We start from the raw sequence: 25,040 nt of genomic DNA, 5'->3' as shown, positions 1-25,040 counted from the left end.
TAGCCCCCTTAGCTAAACTAGGAGATAACTCAAATGGAGAGAGTTGGGATTAGTGTGACAACCCCTTCTCTGAGTTCCCTGCCACCAACCACACCTTGTGGGGTTGAAAGGTGTAGGCGGCGGGGTCAAGAAGACCTAACTCCCTCTTTTTTACAATAAATACAATTAAGGCCCTAATTACAAGTTTATTTCAAGTGTTCCACAAGATAGAGGTTACAAGCCAACCTCATAGTTCAAAAAGATAAACAAAAAATGCCATAAATACATGCATATATGGGAGAAAGACCTCCTCAACAATGACGTCATCCTCCAAAAAGCTCTAAATGTTGAAAGTATGTTATGTACAAAAATTATATTATTTAAGAGTAGTTAGGAAGAAGGGGGCACGATCAAAAGATCATGACATCTCATGTAAAGGGCATCGAGCCTATATTTAAGCCAAGGGTTGTCATTGTAACAACATCATTCAGTTTCATTTATATAATAAATATACATCTATAAATCAATGTTCCACGGGGACGCGTCGCCCATGGTGGGGTGCGCGCACCCCATGTTTTGCATGCATCTGGGATGGGGGCGATGCCTAGGGAAATGTTTCCCCACATCCCCCTTTTGGGGAAATTCAAGGAGACAGAAGGTGAAGCGTTTCCCCAAAAGGGTTGCTTGTGGGAGTCCCCCTTAGAAAGGGCTAGGCGCCCCCCTCCCCCGACCTGTCTTAATTTTGCTTGAAAACAATAATTTATTAGTGGGGAACTCTAACATTCAACCCTAGGGCCCTAATAATGCTATGTAATACCCTAGGGCCCTACTAATGCTATGTAATTAATGGTAATGTTAAATTCGTAAAGTAAAAGTGACATTCTCCTTTATCTTTCATTTTCATCCTTTTACTTAAATTTTTAACATTACTGGTAATTGTCTCAGGATGTTTGGGAGTGGCTTTGACCTCGTTGGATTTCATATGGAGAAAGTAGAATGTTAGATCCCACTCAAAATCGAGCAAACTTAACAATTTTCAGGATTTCAGGATTGGTGGGATTGCAATGTTTCCAGTGGATTCTATCATGTATGAGGGTCTGGAACTAGCATTTAATCAAGTGCACCAAGTTCTCTATGTACCTCAATGTTAGTGACATTGATTATTGAACTCCTCTATTATAACCCTAGTAAAGCTTTTCCTATCACTCAAACAAAATCTTGACTTGACATGTTAAGCCTTTTCTATCTTATTTTAATTTTTAGAGGGTGATATGGACGATGAGGATCCCAATATATGCAATGATTTTGATAACATGTAGGTATTTGTTGTGTGATTTTTTTTTGGCTATAAAGACCATCTAGAGCCTCTTTGTTGATGTATTTTTGGTTCAAATATGGATTGCATTCAATGTTGTTTTGGTTATATGCACTCTTGCTATATATATGAGAAACCTTGGATATATGTGTATAATGGTTTGGATTTGTATGGATGTATATGAATATTTATGTATTTTTTTTCAACATTTGGATATTCATTTATTTTTTGGTTGACCTATTTTTTGGTCCGGTTTTTTTTTCCACTTCTTAGTTTTCCAGTTTGGTTGGATAATATTGGTCCATTGTTAATTGATCATTTTTAGTTTTAACTATTGAGTTTTGACTCTAGATACTGATGACCTTAGACGAAGTCTTTGATTTGTCACTTTTTATTATTTTTGAGTTTGAGTAATTTTAATTTACTATTCTAGTCTTTAGACTTTAACATCTACTATTTTGCTTAGTACTAATCAAGTTCTAGGATAATGAATGATAAATTTAAATCAATATATACAACATTTTACTATTTCTATATAATTGAATCATTTATGATGTATGTACTATGAATCGATTATTTCATTATTGAACTTGAATTTGAATCATATATATAAATATTATATCCTGATGTCCCCCTAACCCCCTGAATTTCCCCAAAATATGGGCGTTCTCGCACCTGTGCATCTCCTTGTTCTTGTGTCCCTCTGTCCCGGAAACTTGGTGGAACTTGATATAAATATTTGCTCAATTGTCTCTTTAACATTTGGTATTAGAGAAAAGTTCGTCCTTAGGTGACCTCACTATGTGTGTAACCCCATCTACCGCGGTTTTGTTTGCCAGTTCCATTTGTTGTTGCCCTACGACCTGCTCTCGCTTGGCTCCATGCTGCCAATTTCCACAACCGCCTCCCTGTTGCTCTGTCCCTTCATTGTCCAACCGTTTCCACACTACGGTGCTTACTCTGCCGTTGTCGTTTGCGTGGTCTGCGATAAACTTTCTAGCTGTTGCCACCAACCGGGAAATCACCAACCGCGTACGCCTTCCCCGATTGTTTGCCCTCTGCATCGTGTTTCTTGTCATTCCCTCATCATTTGTTCCGTTGCAATCATTTCTATGTAGTTCTATTCCCCGACATTCGAACATAGCACTTTGTCCATGCCATAACGTCATGCCTCGTTCGAACTCATGCGATCCACCTCACACCTGTCCAAACGTCGCCATTTCACATCTCCCTGCCCATTCGTGACTTTGGTAACCTTGGTATCTAATTTAAATTATTAATTATAATTATTATATATCATTTAATTATTTATGAATTTTATTTATTTATTAATTATTATATGATTAATAATATAATTATTTAATTAATTAGCTATTAGTTATAATTATTATATATATATATATAGATAAATAATTTAATTAAAAAAAGAAAAGGTGTTCAAAATGGAATGAAACTCACTGCCAATTACTCGAACAATGATGAGAGCGAATGTAGTAAATACTTGGAAGATTTTGAGAAGAGGCTCAACCAGAGGCGCGAAATTTACGAATTTCCAAAATAAAACAGAGAGCACAAAGACTTAATTGCAAGAAAATTATAATGCCATTCGAAAGGACCACGCAGAATTGCAAAACCGCGCTGATCATAATTACAATCAAGTGATGAATATGTTGAACTTGATCTTTTCAAAGAATAATGCAACCACTCAACAACAAGATTCTTCTAATATGCCAGAGTTGTTAGATTCACATCGAATTCCTGAATTTCCACATTCATCTACCATGCTCAATCCACAAAGCAATATACTGAATCTTCAAAATACGCTGATTTCAAACCAAATTCCTTCATTCAAGCCACCAATTGTCACATACCAATGAAGAGCAAAACTTGAGTTATTGAAATTTGATGGTAACGAGAAACATGGTGTAGCATGGTTGAATAAGGCAGAGGAATATTTTGATATTTACAATATTGACAATGACGATGAAAATTCAGACATGCGTCCATGCAACTTGAAAGTGATGCATATAGCTGGTACATGTGGTGGAAGAATTATCATATGCAACTTGTTGGAGTAAATTTAGAGATGCTTTCTTTAAACGGTTCCAGGGTGTCAAGGAAGAAGAATTTTTCACAGAACTCACCAGACTACAACAAAGGGGAGATGTGGATGAGTTTACTAGAGAATAGGAAACACTAGCTACACGAGTGCCTGATTTATCAGAAAAACACCTTATTCAATCGTGCATCACTAGAATTAAACACTATCTCCAGATTGAACTTAAGCTTCATGAAGTTACATCTATAGATGAAGCAAGACTGAAAGCAAAAGATGTAGAAAAGAAATTTGAGAGAATACCGTTGCCAAAAGTTGAAAGAGTATACTCAAGCTAAAGGTTTCCCCAAACTTCTCATATGGAAAATACAAAGTATGTTCCACCACATCTACGAGAAACTTATATAAATGTGAAGCAACCAATGATTCAAATAGTGAAGAATTAAACATAGAAGTTGAGGATTCACGGAAATTTTCCCCAGAATCAGACAGTGGAAATTTTCCCTAGAATCAGATGACGAAAATGTTCCGCAAGTATCACTATCAACCATGATAGGAATAGCCTTGCCCTAGACCTTGAAGTTAAAACAACGTATCAAAAATAACAATGTAATGGTTATATTTGATACAGAAAGTATTCACAATTTTTTGGATTCAAATCTTGCAAAAAAACTCAACATTTTCACATATCCAATGCCTAACATGAAGGTTAAATTGCAGATTTAGGACTACAATTTAGAATCCCCATTTTACACTGTTCCACTTGGAGGAGTGGATGTGGTCCTAGGTTTCCAATGGCTACAAACCTTAGGCACTTACTCTACCAACCATCAAAAACAATTTATAAAGTTTAGATGGGAAGGACAAAAATATAAGTTATATGGTTTTCAACCACCTAAAAATTAGATTGTGTCATCCCATCAAATGGTGAAGTTGATTCGAAAAGGAGCTCCAACATATATGGTGCAATGTCACTAGATGGAAATGATGGCTTCAAAATTAATTGGCGAAGAAACCATTGAGGTTCAAGAGTTAATTCAAAAACACAAGAAGGTATTGAAAAATCTTCCCTTACAGATGTCTCTTGAAAGAGAAATTGAGGACATAATCAAAGTCAAGTCAGGATCAAACCCTATCAACATCAAGCCATATGGATATCCACATCATCAAAAAACTGAAATTGAAAGAATAGTCCAAGATCTCTTAAAATGTGGTATCATCACAAAAAGTAGAAGCCCTTACACTGCTCCAGTGGTTCTAGTTCGGAAGAAGGATGGATCGTTTTGACTATGTGTAGATTATAGATGATTGAATAAGATAACGATTAAGAACAAGTTCTTGATACCCTTCATAGATGAAATGTTAGATGAACTTCATGGAGCCAAACATTTTTCAAAATTGGACTTGAGATTCAGATACTACCAAATCAGAATAAGATTAGAGGACATTGCGAAGACCACCTTTTGTACTCATGAAGGTCATTACAAATTTAAAGTAATTTCGTTTGGGTTAACCAATGGTCCAACAACCTTCCAGGCTACCATGAATGAAGTATTCCAACCATGCTTAAGAAAGTTTTTATTTTTTATTTTTTTTTAAACTATAACGGTTATATTAATTATTTAAAACGGTTGGGCCGAAACCAAAACAACCATCATTACAATATTCAGAATTCCTTTTAGTTGCAACGCTCCTTTTCCTTACATAGGTGTAGATTTACTCTAGATTACGGGATTGGGTTCCATGTAGGTTCTTCATCATTCTTGCTTAAGGCTCCTTGTGGCAGGAGGCATGCCAGGTTTGCTTTTGCGTATGCTTCGTCATTTGAGCCACATAGAATATGGAAAAGGAGATAGGAAGAGAAGTCTTGGAGCACGTATCTCAGCCTTTGAAGTGTCTTGTTGAGTGCCGGATTGCTGAAGTGGTCCTCCGAATTTAATATCTTTATCAAAATTTTTGAGTCCCCGAAGACTTGTATTTCCTTAATGCCTTTTTCACATGCTATCTGACATGCTTTTAGCAGCCTAAGGATTTCTGCCTGGTTGTTGGTTCTCTTTCCAAGTCCCTAGCTGAAGCTATCTTCACGAATACCCTCCGGGGAGTAGATCACTTCGCCTGCTCCTGTTGTCCCTGGATTTCCTTTGGAGGCACCATAAAAAAGATTGTTGTTTTACCCTATTTCCTCCACCAAGCTTGAAACTTTGAGTCTGCTACTCGTAGTCTCCATACAAGAGTTTCACTGGGGCAAGTGGTGTTGTTTATCCTGTCTCGAAATATATAAGTTCCCATCCATTTTTTTCTTCTGGGAGAAGCATGTTATTGTTTTTAAGGGGATGGTTGGCCACAGTCTCGAGGAGTAATGCTTTTTCTTATGTTGCCACCTTCAAAGGGGAGTTCAGAATGCTGTTAAAGATCTGGTCGTTTCTGGCGAGTCATATTTTCCAACAGACGTATTTAGGTACTTCTTTCCAGATTGTATTCCATGCTATCTTTCTTTGGGTCATGTGAGGATAACGCGTTCTCTAGGTGCTAAAAAGGTTAGCTACTTTGACTTGCGATGGGGTAGAGACATTGAGGCCTTGAAGGATGCAGTCCCAGACTTCTTGAGCAAAAGAGCAATCCACAAACACATGCTCCATGGTTTCCTGGGCTTTGTAGCAGAGAGAACACCGATGTGGCCCGTGAATACCTCTTTTACTCAGATTGTCGCCAATTAGCACTTTCCCATGCATTAATACCCAGGTGAAGAAATTTATTTTGGGGAGGCCGAGAGGGTCCCATACTTGTTTCCACACAGATGCAGTATGGCTCGAAGCTTGCTATGGTTGAAGAGAGGCAAATTCATGCCTTGCGTTGTAGATTCCAGTCTTTCCCCATCCCCATTTGTCCATCAAACGCATGTGAACTGGTGCTAGTCCTATTAAAGCGTCTTCAAGGAGGGTCTTTTGACTGCGCATTTGATCTAGAACTCGTGGGATTTCCCAATTTTTCCATTTTCCGAAGTCGTCCCATATCGAGATATCTGTCAGGGTGAGGAATCCTTGCTGAATGAGCCAATTCCTGATTTCTTTGATTGCTTCATTTTTGCTCAAACGCGACTGTCCCATTATGCTGTCTTGCCACAACATCGTGTTTTTTCCATTGCCAGGAATGCGATACAAGTGATTTTGGAAGAACTCTATCCCACGGCGGCAGAGATGCCATATTGACGTCCCTTTGATGCTGTTATCTATCTGAATGTTCCTTAGCGATGAGCCTTTTAGATATTTTTTCTTTATGACCTGACTGACAGGGTGTTTGCTGTTTGAGAAGAGGGTCCAAAGTATTTTACCTCCAAGAGCCAGATTGGCAAGGCCTGGGTCTCTTATTTGCAGGCCTCCTTCAGAGATGGGGCATTTAACTGTATCCCAATTCACTAGGTGGAATTTTCTTTTGTTTCCTCTTCCTCCTCTCCACAGAAAATCCCTGATAAGTTTGGAGATCTGTTCCGTGATCTTCTTTGGAGCCAGAAGAAAGGAAGCCTGATAAATAGGCAGGGAGGACAAAATAGATTTTATAAGGATGAGTTTGCCAGCATTGGTGAGCCATTGACCTCCCCAAGCTGTAATCTTGGACTTAATTTTGCTTATTACCTCTTTCCACAACGATAATTTGTTAGGGCCCAGGGTTATTGGTAACTTGAGATATTTGATTTTATCCCGCGAAGCGAATCCCAAAAAGCCTAAAGAGAGGGCTATTCTCTAAGTTGCTTGTTGATCAACATTCCACTTGTATATTGCACTTTTCCTTTTATTTATAAGAGCTCCTGATATGCTGCAGAATTTTGAAGAATTCCACTGTAAAGTTTGGCTATCTTGATGGAGGCTTCGCCTAGAAGAAGAGAATCATTTGCAAATAATGCATGGTTGAGAGGCTCTAGCCCTTTCGTCAACCTGACTCCTGGAGCTGTCCCTGCTTTCTTTTCAGCTGTTAGTTTTCTACTTAACGAGTCTGCCATCAGTATGTACAAGAAAGGGGAGAGGGGGCAGCCTTGCCTTATTCCCCTCGAGGCTTGAAAATAGTTTGCTCGCCTGCCATTAACTAAAGGTGCTATCCATGGTTTTTCAGTACAAGCTTTAATCAAATTGATAATGTTAGAGCTGAAACCAAAGGAAAGGAGGAATTTGTACATGAAAGAAAGATTTACCCGGTCAAATGTGTTTGGCATGTCGAGCTTTATGAGCATACCTTGCTCCTGCCGAAGGTAACTAGAGTGTATGACTTCTTGCACCTGTATTACATTGTCTAGTATGTGTCTCCCTTTGACAAAGCCTCCTTGGGTGGGAGAAATGAGTTTCCCAAGCAATGGCTTGATTCTGTTTGCCAACAATTTTGTCAGTATTTTGTATGATGCATTACAGAGCGAGATTGGCCTAAACCTGTCAAAAGTGCCCAGATTCACTTCTTTTGGTATTAATGCAAGGAAGGTAGAGTTAGTACTGCCTCCCACTTTGGCTTTTTGATGAAAAGCTTTAATCATCCTCAGAAGATCAGTTTTTATTATTTCCCAGCAGATTCTATAAAAATGAATTGAGAAGCCATCAGGTCCTGGTGCCTTGTCTGGTTCCATGGACCATATTACTTTATAGATTTCTTCCTTGGAGAAAGGTTTCGTAAGACTAGTGTTGTCCTCCTTGCTTACCAAAGATGGAATGTGGGAGAGAAATTCTGAGATGACTTCTTCACTCCCATTCCCATCCTCTTTATGCAGTTTTTGGAAATGATCTTTTGCTACCTTTTTTAGCTGTTCTTGACCTTTGAGCACAGTCCCATCTGAGCAAGTTTTTTCAGAGATATGATTTCGAGATAGCTGGGCTCTATATTGCCTATGGAAGAAAGAGGTATTTCAGTCTCCAGCTTTGAGCCACAGGCTACGAGATTGAAGCCTCCAAGTCTCTTCTTCATGACAGAAAGCACGAAATGGTTTGATTTGGGCAGCTTGTTCTTTTTGTAAATCTGAAGCAGAGATCTCCTTACTTTCCAAATCCATTTGCAGATCTGATAAAAACTGAACTGTCTCCTTTCTGTTGTTGGTAGGAGAATTTGAGGGTTCTTTAATCCATTTTTTCAGAGCTCTCTTGGTTTTTTTTAGTTTCTGCTCCCACACGAAGCTGGGAGATCTTGTCACAGGTATGGACCATGCCTCTAGAACAATTTCCATGAACCCTTCTTTCCTTGACCAAAGCGGGTTGAATCTAAAGGGGATAGGGCCCAAATTTTCTTCCTCTTCCAGCTGTAAGAGAATAGGTTTGTGATCTGAGGCCAACTTTGGGAGAATTTTCGAGGAGATCAGTCTTTTTCCTAGCAACAAAGAGCTTTGCGCTAGGAAACGATCTAGGCGAGCAGAGATGTGTTCTGCCCCAGCTCTATTGTTTGTCTAGGTGTAAAGACCTTTCTTCGGTTTGAAGTCAAGAAGATCCCAATGAAGTATTAGCTCCTCTACTAATGGAAGCATTTGGTCCCTGCCACTATTGCCACCTCTCTTTTCTTTTGGATCAATGACGAGGTTGAGATCTCCAGCCACTATTATATTCTGAGGGGAGTAAATGTCTAAGAAATCAGACAAGGTCTGCCAGCATTCTTTCTTCTCTGTAAGGTGGACTGGAACATAAAGGTTGAAGAGAGAGATGGAGAGCTTACTAGAGAGGTGCCGAAGTTCGGTGAATATCCAGTGTTGGGTCTCAAAGGAGCTTTCTAGTTGATACTTGTCCTCCGACCACAATGTTGCTAGGCCACCAGAGGAACCTCTTGCACTAATGGCCTTTCCTGCATTTTTCCCCATTTTAATTTGCTGATCTCAAGAAGGGTTTCCCCTTCAATCTTAGTCTCTTGGAGCATGAGGATCTTGGGAGTTTCTATTTTCAGAAGATCTTTGATTGCTTCAACTTTCGAAGGGTTCCCTAAGCCTCTGCAATTCCAAGAGACTAGTTTCATTATTTAATGGGATTGGAGTGAGTTGATCCCCCCTTAGAGGGCCTTGTTCTGGTGTTTCTCCTGATAAACATTTCAATGGTGGATTGGTTGCCTTGCATTTTTTGCCTGTCCGCCTCTTCTTCCCTGGCTTCCTTATGAGATTTCCTTCCAACTCTTTTAGAGGGTCTCTCGAATGTCTCGTCTTCCGATGACCCAGAAGTTTTCGTGGGTTTTTTCCTTGTCATTTCTGCATATGTAGGTGAGGAGGAGGTTCCTGCTGGGGAGTCAAGTTGGGTTACTTCTATGTTCTTCTTTTTTGCTTCGAGTGAATGAACTTGTTCAATCTCCTCTATTTCTGTTTTTGGAATTTCGATTGAAGTGTTGAGGGTTTCGAATGGGTTTATTGAGGCTGTTGTCTTTGGCTGTTCTCCTCTTCCTTCTATTTGTACCATTCCTATTAAGGGAGTTCTAGACTCCATAGGTACCTCTTTCCATTTATTCCTGTTACTCACCTTGGCCTGGACTGCTTTTTGCACCTGGATCCATTTTTCTCCTTTCGACTTCTCTAGATCTTCCTCCTTTTTTTTTGCATTATCTTGTGAAATGCCCATATTCATGGCAATTTCTACATTTGAATGGTAGCTGCTCGTAGTCTAACTCTTGGATATAAGACCAATCTGCTATTGTTAACTCTATGGCTTCAAGCAACCCTATTTCCAAGTCGACTTCGACACATATTCTTGCACATGAATACTTATCCCTTCTCTTTGTTCTATCTATGTATTTTCCCAGGGTGTTACCAATCGTTTCTAGTGACTTCGGGTTCCAGCAGTGCAGTGTAAGATGAGGGAGGCACACCCATGCTGGAACTGCTGACGGCACATCTTGTGTCGGATCGGAATCTGGTGACCATGAGTTTAGATACAGACCCTGAGGTCCCATGAAATATGGTCCATTCCTAAAGATGAGATTTCTGTCTTCTACTGAATCAAAAACAAAGACAAAAAAGCCCTTACCAACTAGGAAGCTTCCGATGCCTTCCTTTACTAGTGGTCGCTAGTTCCTCTGTACCCACGCCTCGACAGCCTTGGGGGAAGGCCATAGCCCTGTAAATTGATCGATGAGCCCTCTTTCAGCTAAGTTCAAAGCAGATCTGCAAGAATCTTCAACAGGCAGGGCGACTGTGGGGATGCTGTCAAGTTTCTTTACAAAATTGCGCTGAGTTTCCCTTGCTGGGCATTTACTACTATCGCCGATCAGCTTCCTGAACGCAAGAATATTTGGTGGAGGAGGCGATGGAGGGAGTACTCAGATCGCACTAGGGGCTGCTGCGTGCGCGAAGCAAAGGTTTTCGCTTCCTCTTGATACCCTCGGTTGATGCTTAAGAAAGTTTTTACTAGTATTTGATGATATTCCAGGAGAGTCTGCCAAGATTCACATGTCAGGAAAGTTTCTAGGCAGTTACTCATTTTGGAGTCAGCTTGGGAAGACTTGGCATGACTCACAAGTCTCTGCTGAGCCTTACAACAGTACAAAAAAATACTGACATGATAGGGATTATCTGTCTTCATCATGGAATGTACTAATTTTATTCCTTATCTTGTAAAACAGTATCAAATAAAATATATCAACTTTAGTCTTTGTCACACTTGGAAAATTAGTGGATGATAAATGATAATAGCACTAGTTATGTCACTTGATTTAAAGTAAAGTGCATAACTTTTTATGGTGTATTTTGAATTTTTCTTTAATGTTTTATGTTTGAAGATATGGTAATATACTGATACCAGAATATCCTCAGATCTCTTGAAGTGTACTCGAGAAGGTATGTCAACAGATTTGTTAACAGAACTTATAACCCTCTATGTTAAATATATTATTATTAAATAAATCTTAGGTTTTGTCTGAATAAGCCACTGAATCTGGCATTGTAAGTGATTTGTGAAATATTTGATACATAAATGACAAAATTATTGTGATACAGTTAGTTTCCCTCTTTACAATCTGTACATGAGAATTATATCCTGTCTTTTGGAATCAAATATAGAACATTTGGATGTGTTTGCTTGAAGGCAAAAATAGTTAAGTTAGTAAAGTTCAAAGGTGCTTTTGAACTTAATAATATTATTTTATTTGAATATGCAGCATGGAATATTATATGCAGAAGACTTTTTACAAAACAGCATCATTGATGGCTAACAGTTGCAAGGCCATTGCTCTTATTGCCGGTCAGCCAGCAGAAGTTTGCATGCTTGCCTATGATTATGGAAGAAATTTGGTACTTATCGAGTCCCACTAAATATGACATGAGATATTTTCCAGTATATCCACTGTTAAATTTGCAACTGTTGTTTGAATGTCTTATATGTTATATTTGCTAATTGTGCTCATTTGATATTCAATCTGGGTCAGTGTGCAGCTGAACACCTGCAATATAAAATAGAATTTTAATGGACTCTAAGCAAGTCAGTTTTCCCCATAGAACATAATCTCAGAGCATGTTTCAAAAATCCCCCAAAGGAGGGTGCATCTTTTGCAGTTTTTTTTTTGTCCCCAGCATTTTTATGAAGTAAGATCATTCTTTTTCTCTTACCGTCGTTGTCTCTGGGTTGCGATATTTATTTCGTTTGATTGGAACTTACTCAAAGACCGTTGCTATAATGGATTCTATGAAAGCATATCAGGCTTTGGAGGCAAAGTGATAATATGATCTGAGTTCAGAAACCAGAAATAAAATGGAATGAAATTATATTAATGTCCACGAAAGACTGAAATAGGCCGATGATATTTAAGATAAAAAAATTGAGGTTTGTTATGTATTGGAATTTGGAAGTAACTTACTCAAAGCCTATTTCTATAATGGATGCTATGAAAGTATATCAGGCATTGGAGGCAAAGTGATAATATGCTCTGGGTTCAGAAACCAGAAATAAAATGGAATGGAATTATATTGATGTGCACGAAAGACTGAAATAGGCTTGGTATTTAAGATAAAACAGGTAAGGTTATTATGTATTGGAAGTCTACTAGTTCAGTGGGGCATGGCTTCATAAGATCCATTTCCATCTCCTGGAAGTCTGCACAGCACTTAGTGCCTCTACTCACTGAGATAGATCGGAAAAAAGAGGTAATGAGCCTAGTGGTGTGAAGACGAGAAAGGGTTTACAAATTATCCATTTCTGAGTGATCATTTCTCCTATGTATAAAAGCTATATGTCTTCAATTGAGATAGTAAAAAGTCTTAAGGGATCCTCTAGAATCATGGAACAGGCAGTTATATCTTTGCCAGGATCTTATAATATACGGGACATCTGAAGGCACTGCTCAGTAGCTATCTGCTGAAGATGGCAGAACTTACATATCCCACTCACCAATGAAAGGTAGTCATCTAACTCAACCCGCAAGGGTTAAATAAGGGTATATATGTCTAGTGGTTGAGAGTCGAGACCCACCAAGGTGCAAATCTTGTGAATAAAAAAGACAAGCCTAAAAAATCTGTCTAGGTGTAAAGGATGCACACTAGAATTGACTTGCATAATGGCCCATGGGAGAGGAATCAAATCCCCTAAACTTTGGTGCCATAACAAACATGTTTGATTAGTGTCGAAAAGATGCACCTTCATTTGAAATGCTAATGCAAACACTTATGATAAATCAAAGAGAGAGAGACGTGTATCACTTCTCTAGTTGGGGTTGGGAAGCAAGTCTCATGCTAAATCACATGTTAAGCCTTGTTACCCACTACCTGTGGGTAGCATGCATAGAGAAATTTTTCTCCGAGATGGTTCTTAGCTGACAGTCAGTAGCTCCTTACAATGACCAAATAGCTTGACGCGCCATTATCTCTGCCACCTGAGCCATCCATGTGGTCCCTCGCCCATTTGTTATGATCGTATGTTTGAAGGTGGGCCTCTCGACCCCGAAGGTATGGCTTTTCTTTGGTATAGTTGAGTAATTTTCCTTACTTACTGTGGACACTTTTGGGCATGAATTGATGGGGGTTTTTGGCGAAAAGAGTGGGTTAGGTCTGTACTCTTGTCTCCTCCGCTTGATTTGGTGGTTACCCTTGTATCCTAGTCCTGTGGGATTTCCTTTACTGACCGTTATCTTTAGGGTTGGCACTACATGGGAAATCCTGATTTCGGTTGCATGGTCCCACTTTCCGACACCATATACATCACTCTCTTCCGCTCATTCTAACCTCATTCATCATTTTTCCCATTTGGGTCCACATGTGTCCACTAGGTCCACATAGGGTTAGCCTCCCCCTCCCCTTGTCCACACCTTGGGTAGGGTTTGGAATGATGCCCGAAGGTCGATGCAACTAAAAAGAAAAGAAAAAACATAATTTGGTCACTTACAATAGGAAATGTACCACAAAATGCAAAAGATGGCTGGGACATACAAATTCAGCGCGTGGGAAAAAGCCAAAATGAGCTCTACCCCTCATTCATGTTCATCACCCTAGTTCATAAGGGCCCTAGATGAGCCCCCTCCGCATTAAGGAACCCATGATTGTCCCAACCCCTGGTGGGAAATGAGCTGCCCCACCTTAAAGGGGGGTATCTGCTGCTATATTCTACACATCATACTCTCATCCCCTGGAACCCCGAGCAATTATGAAGAAAAATCAGTCAAATGCAAAATGCATATGAAGAAGGGTGGAAAAACAAAGGTTGGGGTAACTCATGTACCACGATTTGCTCCCTCCTACACTCATACACCCAAGTGTGGGCTTCCCTCATCATAGCTACCCTTGTACCATGACATGTGGCCTTGAGCATTCCCCTGGTCCCCACTCCATTCCATCACTATATCACATACCACCTACCACCTGATAGATGTACCATGAACATGTCACCCATTTTAAAGGCTGAAACCACCTAATAAGGTCCTTGGTTAACCCCCTTATTAAGCTTGGAGACACTTTTACATGCCAAAGCCCACTATGGAAGGCCATGCCCCCATGAAGTGCCCCATTGATTCCACGATTTGTAAACTTTTTTACTTGATTATTCTAATGATTTGTTGTATTGGAGGGCAAGGGGACACATTGGATCTTATGCAGGATTGCAGGTGGGTCTCAAATTTGGGGTTTGGTCTCCCTATACGGGGTCCAAGCCCTCTAGAGGGCCACATTGGCACTTGTAGGGTGCGTGTTGAGAGCGATGGGCCTCCACCATAGCAGAGAGTATTTCCTGTATCCCCAGCTCCACTCAGTGATTGCTCATGGATGATGCACCTGGTCCACCATGCCCAACCAGCTCCACACATGTACCATACACATGGAAGATGTTCCAGGGTCCAGATGGGGATGTGTCTCATTGCAAGAGACAAAAGGGGGGCTTATGTCATCATCCTAGCCTTTATAGGTAGTTTACAAGCATCATCGATCCACTTGGAGATCCATGAGGATATCCTTGTGCTCCCACACCCACTTGCGAGCACCACATGTGACTTGCTTGGGAAACAAGGGGCCAACCCCTTGTCCACTATGATTGGAGTCCATTCCCTCACCATCGCACGCTTTGCACTTCATTAGGTCTTCTCAATGGCCCAACGACTCATAATAATTATTATGCTGCCCTCTTGAGAGGCTGTTCTCTGTATTATTGAGCTATCTTGGTGGGCTTGTCACCAAGTCATGTCATTATTATGTATTATTTTATTATTTGGGGCTAAATTAGGCCAATTAGGCAAATCGAATCCCCTTTAGAGTTGTATAAATATGACAGAGGCTCATTTTGAACTCTCATCATCACTTGGATTGGATTAGTATCTCTTGAGAGATTTTCACACTTTCTGTTGGAGTAAACTTTTTAGCATTTTTGAATGCACTATGATGTTTGGATTTTTGCTATTGTCTTTGGAGCTTCTTTCTAATGCAAAGTTGATGAATGGATATACTCCTTCTCTCATGTATGTGAACTTTTAATGCTATTCTTGTTATCTTACTTGTCAAATGCATGTATATTGTTATCATTATTCTTGTATGGGTTAATGTGATGCATGTTGAAGAATCACGGGCAGTGAGAGTTAATGAGATTCTTTTGACTTGATAACTACTTGTGAGGTATTTTAGTTTATCTTTTTAACACAATCTTTACTTGTTTTTATTAGAGCGTGTCTTCTTTATGTTCATCAAATAGTTACAAAAACAAAGAGACAAGAACACACGACGATGGCTTTTTGCCAGGGCCAAAACCTCTCCCTCTTGGAGAGGAAAACCCACACAAAATTCTTCTTATAGAGATTTTGATTGATAAACACCAAGGCCAGGACTTTTGACATGCTGAGCCACTCTAAGACCAAGACACCGATCCTCTTCTTTATTACTACTGAGATCATCATCATCACTGCTGTTTCATCGTGGTCATCATTACTGTACCTTCACTAAGATATTCATTATAGCAATGAGATTACTACTTCTTCACCATAGATTCCCTTTTACTTAGATCATTGCTGCTTCTTACTGAGATCATCTCAGAGTGTATGCTGAGATATGTATACAAAGGCAGTGTCATTATGTAATCATCAAGATCCTCATTATTCGATATTGTGACTGCGTTTACCAAGCTGTATTGTTTGGAGATCATCGTTACACAGTTGCAAAGACTGAGACTGCGTTGTATTGAGATCTATATCATTAATTCACCACCGAGATCATGACTATTTCTGGAAGTATGCCGAGACAGAGATATCCTTATGACAACGATGCTTAATTTGTGACTGTCAAGAGTGTTACCACAAAGAAGGTTACATTGTGGTTTCTTGCGTAGTTTCAGGGATGTCCGAAAATATATCTCACTATGTCCATCCAGAAGTTACATAAATGTATGCGAAAATGTTAGAGAATCCACATTTTGTGTTCACGAGATTTCAGAGGAATCTGAGTTTTAGTTATCCGAAGTCCTGTACTTTTACGCTGACCCCAAATGGGTATATATAGTGGTTAGTCCCTTGTATTAAGCTGACGTGTATCCATGAAGTGTTGCGTCTATTTCTTTGAGCCGACATGAGTGGATTTAATTCTTTTAGGCCGACATGACTGTCTTTTGCCTCACTTTGCTTGCAAAATTCTTTTTGTGCTCATCTTGGAGGATTGTGCTTGGTCTTGGAAGGCTAAACTAGTCACTAGGTAGACTCATTTACATATATGCTCGAGAAGAGCTCTTTACACATGTCTTTGACTATTTGACTTTCCTAGACCTAAGGAATGAGTAGGAAACTCATTGTCATTATTTACAAAAATAATATTTTCTTTTTCTTGGCAAGTACGAAGATCAAAATTACATTTGTAAATAACGAACCTAATTACATTTTCTTCAACAATGCAAAATTCTTTTGGGACTTTTGAATAAGTGATTTAATGCATGTGTTGCTGTTGAGGGATTGGGTGAATGTTCCTAGAGGCACCTCTTAGGTTGAAAGACCTCGAAACTTTATCTCTTTGGCAAATTGAAGTATAAATCTCTAATTACCTAGTTGCTGCCTTTGAGTAGGCTAGCGAAGGCTAATTAGGTCTCCTTAGCTCACGAAATTCCTTGATCTAGGTGTATCTTGACTCCATTAAGCCCCCTAAGCAAGGCATTGTTTCCCACATGTTCTTGGTGGTCAAATTTATCTCTCTTTTGTTCACTCCCCAATTCTAGGCCTAACCCTAGAGGGTCACCTAGGGCATCAAGTAAAATCTTTTGTACCATCTAAACACCTTGAAAATTGGTCCACTACTGCACTCAGGTGTTCTCAAGAGGTCCTCCAAGTTTGAAGCAAATATGACAATGGAATCTCGAGATATAACAAGCCCTAACCACAAGATTATCTCTCCCCCTAGGTTAATTTGGGTTAGTGTCCTCACTTGGGTCATTGCATTTGTATTCCAAAATAAAATTTGTCCTTTGACCCTATTCTCCTCCCAAAATAGGCCGAGCCCTTCTAGTGTTGATCAACTCCACATACTTGACCCAACTTGGGTCCGGTCTGGCTCTCTGTGGTCCCACAACTTGATAACTCAAATTCAACTAGGATTCTTGAATCTAGGATGCTTCTTGACAAGGGATATTACTCAAGTCTAGGCTTAAGTCCTCTTAGCCCTTCCTAGAGAGCCCATCACTTTGTTTCTTAAGCAAGTAAGCCATATAATTGAGTCTCTCTTGTGAATAGGCCCTAGGAATCACTCTCCATCCATTCATTGATCCATTCATCCTTGTGATTCCTTTCATACCGAGACTCTTCCCATTGGTGAAGTCCGTAAAGAGCAAGGAGCCTTAGCTCAGGTGACAGTGGGCTATCGCTCCATTGTTGCCCCTTGACCTAGTAGTTGCTCTATAAGATCCCTTCCTAGGACCGCTATTAGTTTGAGCGGTAACAAGCCCGATATAACCCCCATGTTAACTTTGTTAGCCACCAAAATGGGTAAAAAATTTCTCCCATTCTTATCATCTAGCTAGCCAGCCATGCAGCCCCTAACCAAGGCTATAGGGGAGAGGCCTCTGTCCCCTGCCCCCCAATCGAATTCGCTCCCGAAGCGCGCTCCCTATAAAATTTTCGTTCCCTGCTAATTCAACAACGATAGAGGGAGCTATTAAAGATTGGAAACAAGAAAATATGAGTGGGGAAGCCTAATATTCAAGCCTATGGCCCTAGTATGGATCATAGTATTCAGAACCGGCCTAGCTAACCGGTTACCAGTGTAACCGGCCGGTTAGCAGGCCCACCGGTTGAAACCGGCCAAAAAACCCGGTCAGAGGGGTGACTTTGCCAAATTTTGCAGCTAATCGGTCCTAATCGGCCGGTTTAGGACAAAACCGACCGGTTTGTATCAAACTAGCCGGTTCCGTCCTAAACCCGCTGGTTAGGAGGCACGCCTACTGTGAGCCCAAAAACGACTTTTTGACTCTGTTTTAGGGGTTTTGGAGGGAAACTAAGGGTGCTTTCCCTCCAAAAACACATGAAAAGTTATTTCTCATCTTCTGCCAACATTGCCTCTTCTAATCCCACTTCCTCCCAGCCAAGTCGTCAACCCACTTTGGATCAACATTGTAAAAAACAATGCAAAGAAACTTCTCATCAATACATTGATAGATGGTGGTATGATTCAGATATCCCATTTAATGCCGCTCGCTCACCTTATTACCAAGCTATGTGGGACTTTGTTATAGCTGCAGGAAAGGGCTTCAAAGGCCCTAATATGCATGACTTTAGGCGAGCTCTTTTGCAAAAAGAGATATCTTCAATTGATGAGTATTTGGCTGAGTATAAAGATTCATGGCTTAAAACAAGTTGTTCCATCATGTCAGATGGATGGACCGATGGAAATAACCACACTATCATTAATTTCCTTATTTCTTGCCCTCAAGGAACCATGTTTTTGAGATCAGTTGATGCATCTGATAAGGTGAAGGATGCAGCCCTTCTATTTGAGCTTTTGGATGACATTATTCAGGAAGTTGGGGAGCAGAATGTTGTGCAGGTCATCACCAATAATGCCTCAAACTATGTTCTTGCTGGAAAGATGCTTGAGTCCAAATATAGGACCATATTTTGGACTCCATGTGCTGCACATTGCATAGACCTCATGCTCTCGGACATAGGCAAAGTGGAGTGGGTAAAAAACACTATAGAGCATGCCAAGTGCATTACAAAATACATTTACAACCACTCATGGGTATTGAACCTAATGAGGAAAAATTTAAAACACTGGGGGCAAAGAGCTTGATAGGCCTGCAATTACGAGATTTGCAACTCACTTCCTCACGTTGCAATGTCTCAATGGTCAACATAAAATCCTGCATAAAATGTTTTCTTCTGATGAATGGACTGAATCTCGGTGGGCTTGTAGACAAGATGGAAAAGACACCAAAAAGAAAGTGTTTGACAATTATTTTTGGAAAAGGTCTGTAGAGCTTGTGAAAATTACCGAGCCCCTTGTTAAGGTGCTAAGGATGGTGGATGGGGAAATATTGGCCATGGGCTACATTTATGAGGCTATGGATCGGGCAAAGGAGTAGATACGGGCAACTTACAAGGACAAGTTAGCTAAATATGGTCGTATATGGGAGATCATTGATAACAGATGGAACAATCAACTCCATCGTCCTATACATGCAGCTGGGTATTTTTTGAACCCAAAATATCATTATAAAGATTGGCTAGGAGATCTGCAGGATGGGGAGGTCAAAGTTGGATTGGTTGATTGCTTGGAGGGCATGGTCCCTACCCATGCAGACCAGTTGGAAATACATAGACAACTTACTGTTTTCAATATGGCAGGTGGTACCTTTGGCAAAAACTTGGCAAAGATGGCAAGAGATGTGGATCAACCAAGTAAGCAATTCCAATTTCCAATTTGTTTTTCTTTTCAAGTTAAAATTGCTTACAAATTTACAATTCAAATTATAAACTAAGTTACTAGTTAATGTCTTTTTCTTTGCAACACATTGGTGGGAGTCATTTGGTGGCCAGTGTCCTCAATTGCAAAGGTTTGCAATTAGAGTCCTCAACCAAACTTGCAGTGCTTCAAGGTGTGAGCGCAATTGGTCTGTTTTTGAGCGCATACACACGAAGAAGAGAAACCGTTTGGAACAAAACGGTTAAATGATCTTGTTTTCGTTATGCAATACAACCTTTGACTAAGGAGGAACCAAATGATGAACAAAACACCTGATCTAGATCCCATTGTGTTGGACGATATTGATCCAACATTAGAATGGGTGGAGGAGATTGAAGATCCTGTGTTTGATTTTGATTTTGATATCGACATGGCATTAGCGGGGATGAAGTAGATTTTGTGGCGGCATCGGAACCAGGATCAGTAGCGGCATCAAGGAAAGGCAAAGAACCAATGGAAGGCACTAGTCGTGCAGGTCGACAAACTCATGCTTCCATTAGGTTCACTTCTATTGTTATTGGTGGCATTGCTACTGAGGTTGCAGATTAGGCTGAGGCATCCTCAGACTCTGAATCAGATCATGTCCATGTAGCTCCTGATGATGATCCTGTGTCTAGTAGTGGTGATGAACTTGATGATTGATCATGTGTACACTGTAGACTTGTAGTAGGCCAATGGCCTCATAGCTTGCAGCATTGTTTTTGGACTTTATAGGCCATTTAGAGCCTCATTACTTATGTATTTTACTATTTTGTTGATGATATGTATTGCACTCGGTGCCATTTCGATATATTCACCCTTACATGGTATATAAATGAGCAAACTTTGCATATTTTGTCTCTATTGGCTTGGAATCATGGTTTTGAATCTTAAAAATAGTTTTGTTTCATTAAAAATTAATTATTTAATGTATTTTTCTAAAACCGGTTTGTTTAGACCTAACCAGTCTCGGTTCGACTGGTTCCGGTTTGAAACCGGTTCATTAGGTGGACCGGTCCGGTCACCAGTTCCAGTTTTTAAAACATTGACTAGAACACATGATGGAAAGATAAAGTAACAAAAATATACTGGAAGACCTATTAATCATTGAATACTTGTTGGCATCCTACTAGCTTGCTTTGAAAACTAGTATTATATGACAATGATCAATGAGATTACTGCCAATTGTGAAGTGAAATGAAGAGTGGAGATTAAAGCTAAAGAAAACAAAATTCCCTTGCAACCAATACTTTCACACCTTTTTTTGCATAAACCCATCATTCCCATTGCTTTTTGTAGTGACTAGCTTGTTGCATACATGTTTCATTTTGTTTAAGCAATTCAAGTTTTCCTTTCTGGAAAATAAATTTTGTTTTTATCCATGAAACATAGGATCACCAATCATTTATTTGATCATCTCAGAGTTGTTCATTTCAGTCTAGTATACTTTTATTTTGCACCATGTCAAGAAATTATTTGTTAGTTGGCAATGTTTTCCAGTGATAATTTTCTCAATAGATATTTTTGTTAAGTTTATAGTCATTACTTCGTATATTATATTGTCCTAGGAGGTAGCAATAGCTTGCTTTTATTTCTGGAGATTTTAGCTTATGTGTGGATCCTGGTGCACCTGGAAAATTTGATTTAATATTGTTTGGCAGGGATTAGCATATCAGCTAGTTGATGATGTACTTGACTTTACTGGCACAACAGCTTCACTTGGCAAAGGGCCTCTTTCTGACATACGCCAGGTCTTTCTCTCTCCCCCCGCCTTTCTGTCACACACTACAAACACATATATATCCATACATGCTTGCTAGTTACATGGCATGCTGAATTCATGCCCTTTTCACTTGGCAAGTAGTCTCTTTCTGACATATTTCAGGTCTCTTTCTATCTCTCTCTACTGGAGGTAGGTAGGAGATAAAAGGGTTGTGAAATACAACTTTCTGTAAGACCTTTTTTTGAGTAGATTCTATAATATGCCATATATTAAAATTATATTTTATGTTAAATATTATAACTTTATGTAAGGTTGCATCCCTCAGTCAACTGTATAAATATGCACTCTCTATTGCATTCACCATCTTGCTACTTATCAATTACTTAATGATTTGTTATCTTGAATTTTCATTTTCACAAGTAATAACTGTGTTAACACTGAGATTTGCAACTTAGGCAAATCTATGTTGTCGAGAAGTCAAGCTTTCACTTTGTGGAAGCCTAGTATCAACCATGTTAAAAAGTGTCTGCTTCTCAGGTTTGTGATTTATGAGAAACTTCAAGTGCTTCAACTAGAAATCACAGGATGATCTAATCAGAGTGGTAGCCAATATCGTTTCGTGACGATCATCATTTCATATTTCTTCACTGCACATGTATGACAAAGCATATTTGTTTTGGGAGGTTGCCTGCTTAGCAAGGTATAAATGGTTGTTCAGCCAGCAACCAAGTGTGATAGTTGTACCTTCTATAGACAACATCATTAAAGTTGTCGAGGACTGATTTAACTTGAGTAAGGTGCTGTTATGATCAGCACTGGTGCACTTTATCACACTTTCTTATCAGCAAATTGTCAGAGTTGATCTGAATGATGTGAATTGCTTAAAATCAGGAGTAATCTTCAGCCTTTAGAGTAATTATGCTAATACTGAGCAAGTTATAGAGACTGATTTACTCACCATTTGCAGCATGGATTTGCATTGTTTCTAAAAGATAACGATGGTGTTTTAAGCGGATTTGTGCAGGTGTTGCATCGCTGTTTTATCATTGACGACAGTGCTTTCGTTGCCGGTTTTATTAAGAATTTGAAGAGGATTGATCAGTCCATACCTTCATTTGCACCAGTACTTTCTTGAATGATAAGTCATCAGGTTCAGGCTTGATTTTGGTTTGACGAGAAGCACCCTCCTTGCTAGTTTTACTTGGAAAATTGCTGTCATCAGTTCACCAATGGTATATGCATGATTTGATATTGATTTCAGAAGGTATAAGCCTGCAGAACAGCCCCTAAAAACAGCAAGTATTATCGCTTTGTGAGGTTATCAAGTAGAGCTATGAGCTCCACTTTGAGGATTGATTCAACCTAATTCAGAGGCTGTTTGCAGAACATGCAATGCCCGTTCAAACCCAATTCTACCTTAAAAAGGCATTGTTATGGAGGACATTGATCAGCACCATTGAAGATTAATAATTGCCCATTTCAGAGATGCCTTGGAGAGCAAGCAATCTAATTTGTTGTGCTAAATTCAGATCAGTTAGGGGTTCTTTGACTAAGTCTAGTTCGCTTTGCTTTTGTTAAGGGATTAATCACCCAAGGGAGGTGCCTACCGTAAGCTATTCTTGGCTTATTTTTCAATTGAATTTTTCACCATTCAGAGGCACTTTGTTTTAGTAATTTTCGAATGCTGTTGGCAGAGATTATGATGTCTGATTTTCAACATGGGAAAACACCTGTTGGCGTTTGATATAGGTGCTGCATGAAAAGTATTTTCACCAAGATTGGAGTTCTAGGAAGGATGCTTTGCCGGTGGGTATTCTTAGACTCGTCTGCAGGTGTTATCTTCTCATATCTTGATAAGAAGGGCACTTCTCATTAGCTAATTTTAGTCTTCTAAGGCCAGTGAGTTAGAGATCTTCTCCATTCTCTAATCAGCTTCTTATATTACATCCTCAGTGCCTAAATTATAGGATTAATCCGTGCTTTGCTGGAGGTTGTTTTCAGAGATGTAAAGCACTTTGAAGGAAGGTCTACCAGTGTATAACATGCTGCTTTAGTGATCTGTAGATTTTGTTATGTTTGAGCACCCTGGATGAGATCTGTTTTTCATTGTGGGTTGCTTTTGTGGATTCCCTTACATGCATCAGTAAAGAGATTTTCTTGAGGAGCTTAGTTATGTGGGTGTGATATTTATGGTTAAGCAAGGTGCTTTTGTGGATGCAGATTAGGATTGAATGGTTAAGAACCAAACCATCAACCCAAGGTTCCTATTCTTGGATTATTTTAGGGTTATGCCTTGCTTGGATTATAGGGCTTTTCATGGCCTTCATATTTAGATTGGGGTTTTCAGATATAGATACAGTCCTCAAGTATGGAAAAGGGAGAATGTTAAACGAAAAATCATTGGTTATTCTTGAGTCTTAACTTCCTTGTCTTCGATCTCCATACTTCATATCCTTTTCTCCTTTTATATCGGATCAATGAGCTCATCTAAGACATTATATGGTGTCATTTCTATTGATTTTTGTGTAGCATTGGGAGGTATTCCTGAATGCCAAAAGGCCTCCTAAGTCGGCCTAGAAGAATTATAGAAATTAAAATAAAATAAATTTTATTTTTGGGTTTTATGTAGGCTCAAAAGGGACAAGTCGCCCCCACCATGAAAGGGTGTGTCCCTTGGGGTAAATGCACCTATTTGACTTGTATATATATAGATGATATGAAAATTCTATCACTGCAGCAACTAATTTACTATTCCTACTTATTTCATCATAAGTTATTCATGAGATTACTTCAACAAACATTAAAATAAATACTGCTGCAGAGATCACATCGTAATACAGAAACAAAAATATGCACACATTGACATAGTTATTTTGGACTAATGTCCCCGAAAAAACCCAATGTGGGAAAACTGGTGCAACAAGGAAGGATTTTATTATTCAGCAATTTTCTTGTACAACAAGGTGCCAAACTGGCTTACCCATAGATAGACAAACTTCCAACACTTTCCTAAACCTAGCGTGGGCCCTACTGACCTCTGCTACAGCCTGAAACCCTCTGCGTCAGCCTACTGAGGCTCTCCACAGCCTCTTTGGGCTTCTGCGTCACTCCTGCAGCCTCTGTGTGGATGACGCATGCTCTTCTAGCTTTGCAGTCTCTGCGTGGCTTCCTCTGGTTCTGCGTCTGCCTCTTCTGTGCTGATCTCCCATCTCTTTGTTTCGTACTTGCTGCCTCCTCACTGCCCTCCAGATCACTGGTTCAATTTCTCAGCAAACCTTGCTCCAGAAATTGAACTGACTGGTCTCCCTCAGTGTGTTCTCCAAGTGCCCCTCAAGCCTCCTCTTATACTTTTTTTGTTGACATCTCAACGGCCGAGATTAAGTCCCTAATCAACGGCTAAGATTAGATCTGGCTTGATCCATGTCTTTTGGACCATTCTAACACAGATTCATATTAATACACATTAATATTTTATTTTCCCTAAGTTTAGACTTAGGGACTCCATTAAAAATATTACTTATTTTAATATCTCCTGATCTGTTTAGAATATGCCCAAACCCTTTCTGGGTATTGGAGATCTCATGTGCCCCAACCTCTCCACTAAATTTCGTGGCTAGAGCACATCCGATGCTACCCCAAATCAACA

At 39.6% G+C, this 25,040-nt stretch overlaps 1 protein-coding gene across 2 annotated transcripts in view; it reads left to right on the top strand.

The window, feature by feature from the left end:
- GPS1 (geranyl diphosphate synthase 1) overlaps positions 1 to 25,040 on the top strand; it is a 316,841-nt gene that overhangs the window by 176,472 nt on the left and 115,329 nt on the right. For both annotated transcript variants that reach the window (XM_089377112.1, XM_089377113.1), the window contains exons 9-10: positions 11,448 to 11,580; positions 21,333 to 21,422. In XM_089377112.1, the coding sequence (XP_089233238.1) occupies positions 11,448 to 11,580; positions 21,333 to 21,422 (223 nt within the window). The remainder of the gene's footprint in view (positions 1 to 11,447; positions 11,581 to 21,332; positions 21,423 to 25,040) is intronic.

This window comes from Pinus tabuliformis, chromosome J (genome assembly GCF_031772625.1).
Source record: "Pinus tabuliformis cultivar Carrire ecotype Pingquan chromosome J, CPIR1, whole genome shotgun sequence".
In the NCBI taxonomy this organism is placed as follows: domain Eukaryota; kingdom Viridiplantae; phylum Streptophyta; class Pinopsida; order Pinales; family Pinaceae; genus Pinus; species Pinus tabuliformis.
Note: the sequence above shows the minus strand (reverse complement) of the source record. Positions and strands in the feature narration are given on the sequence as shown.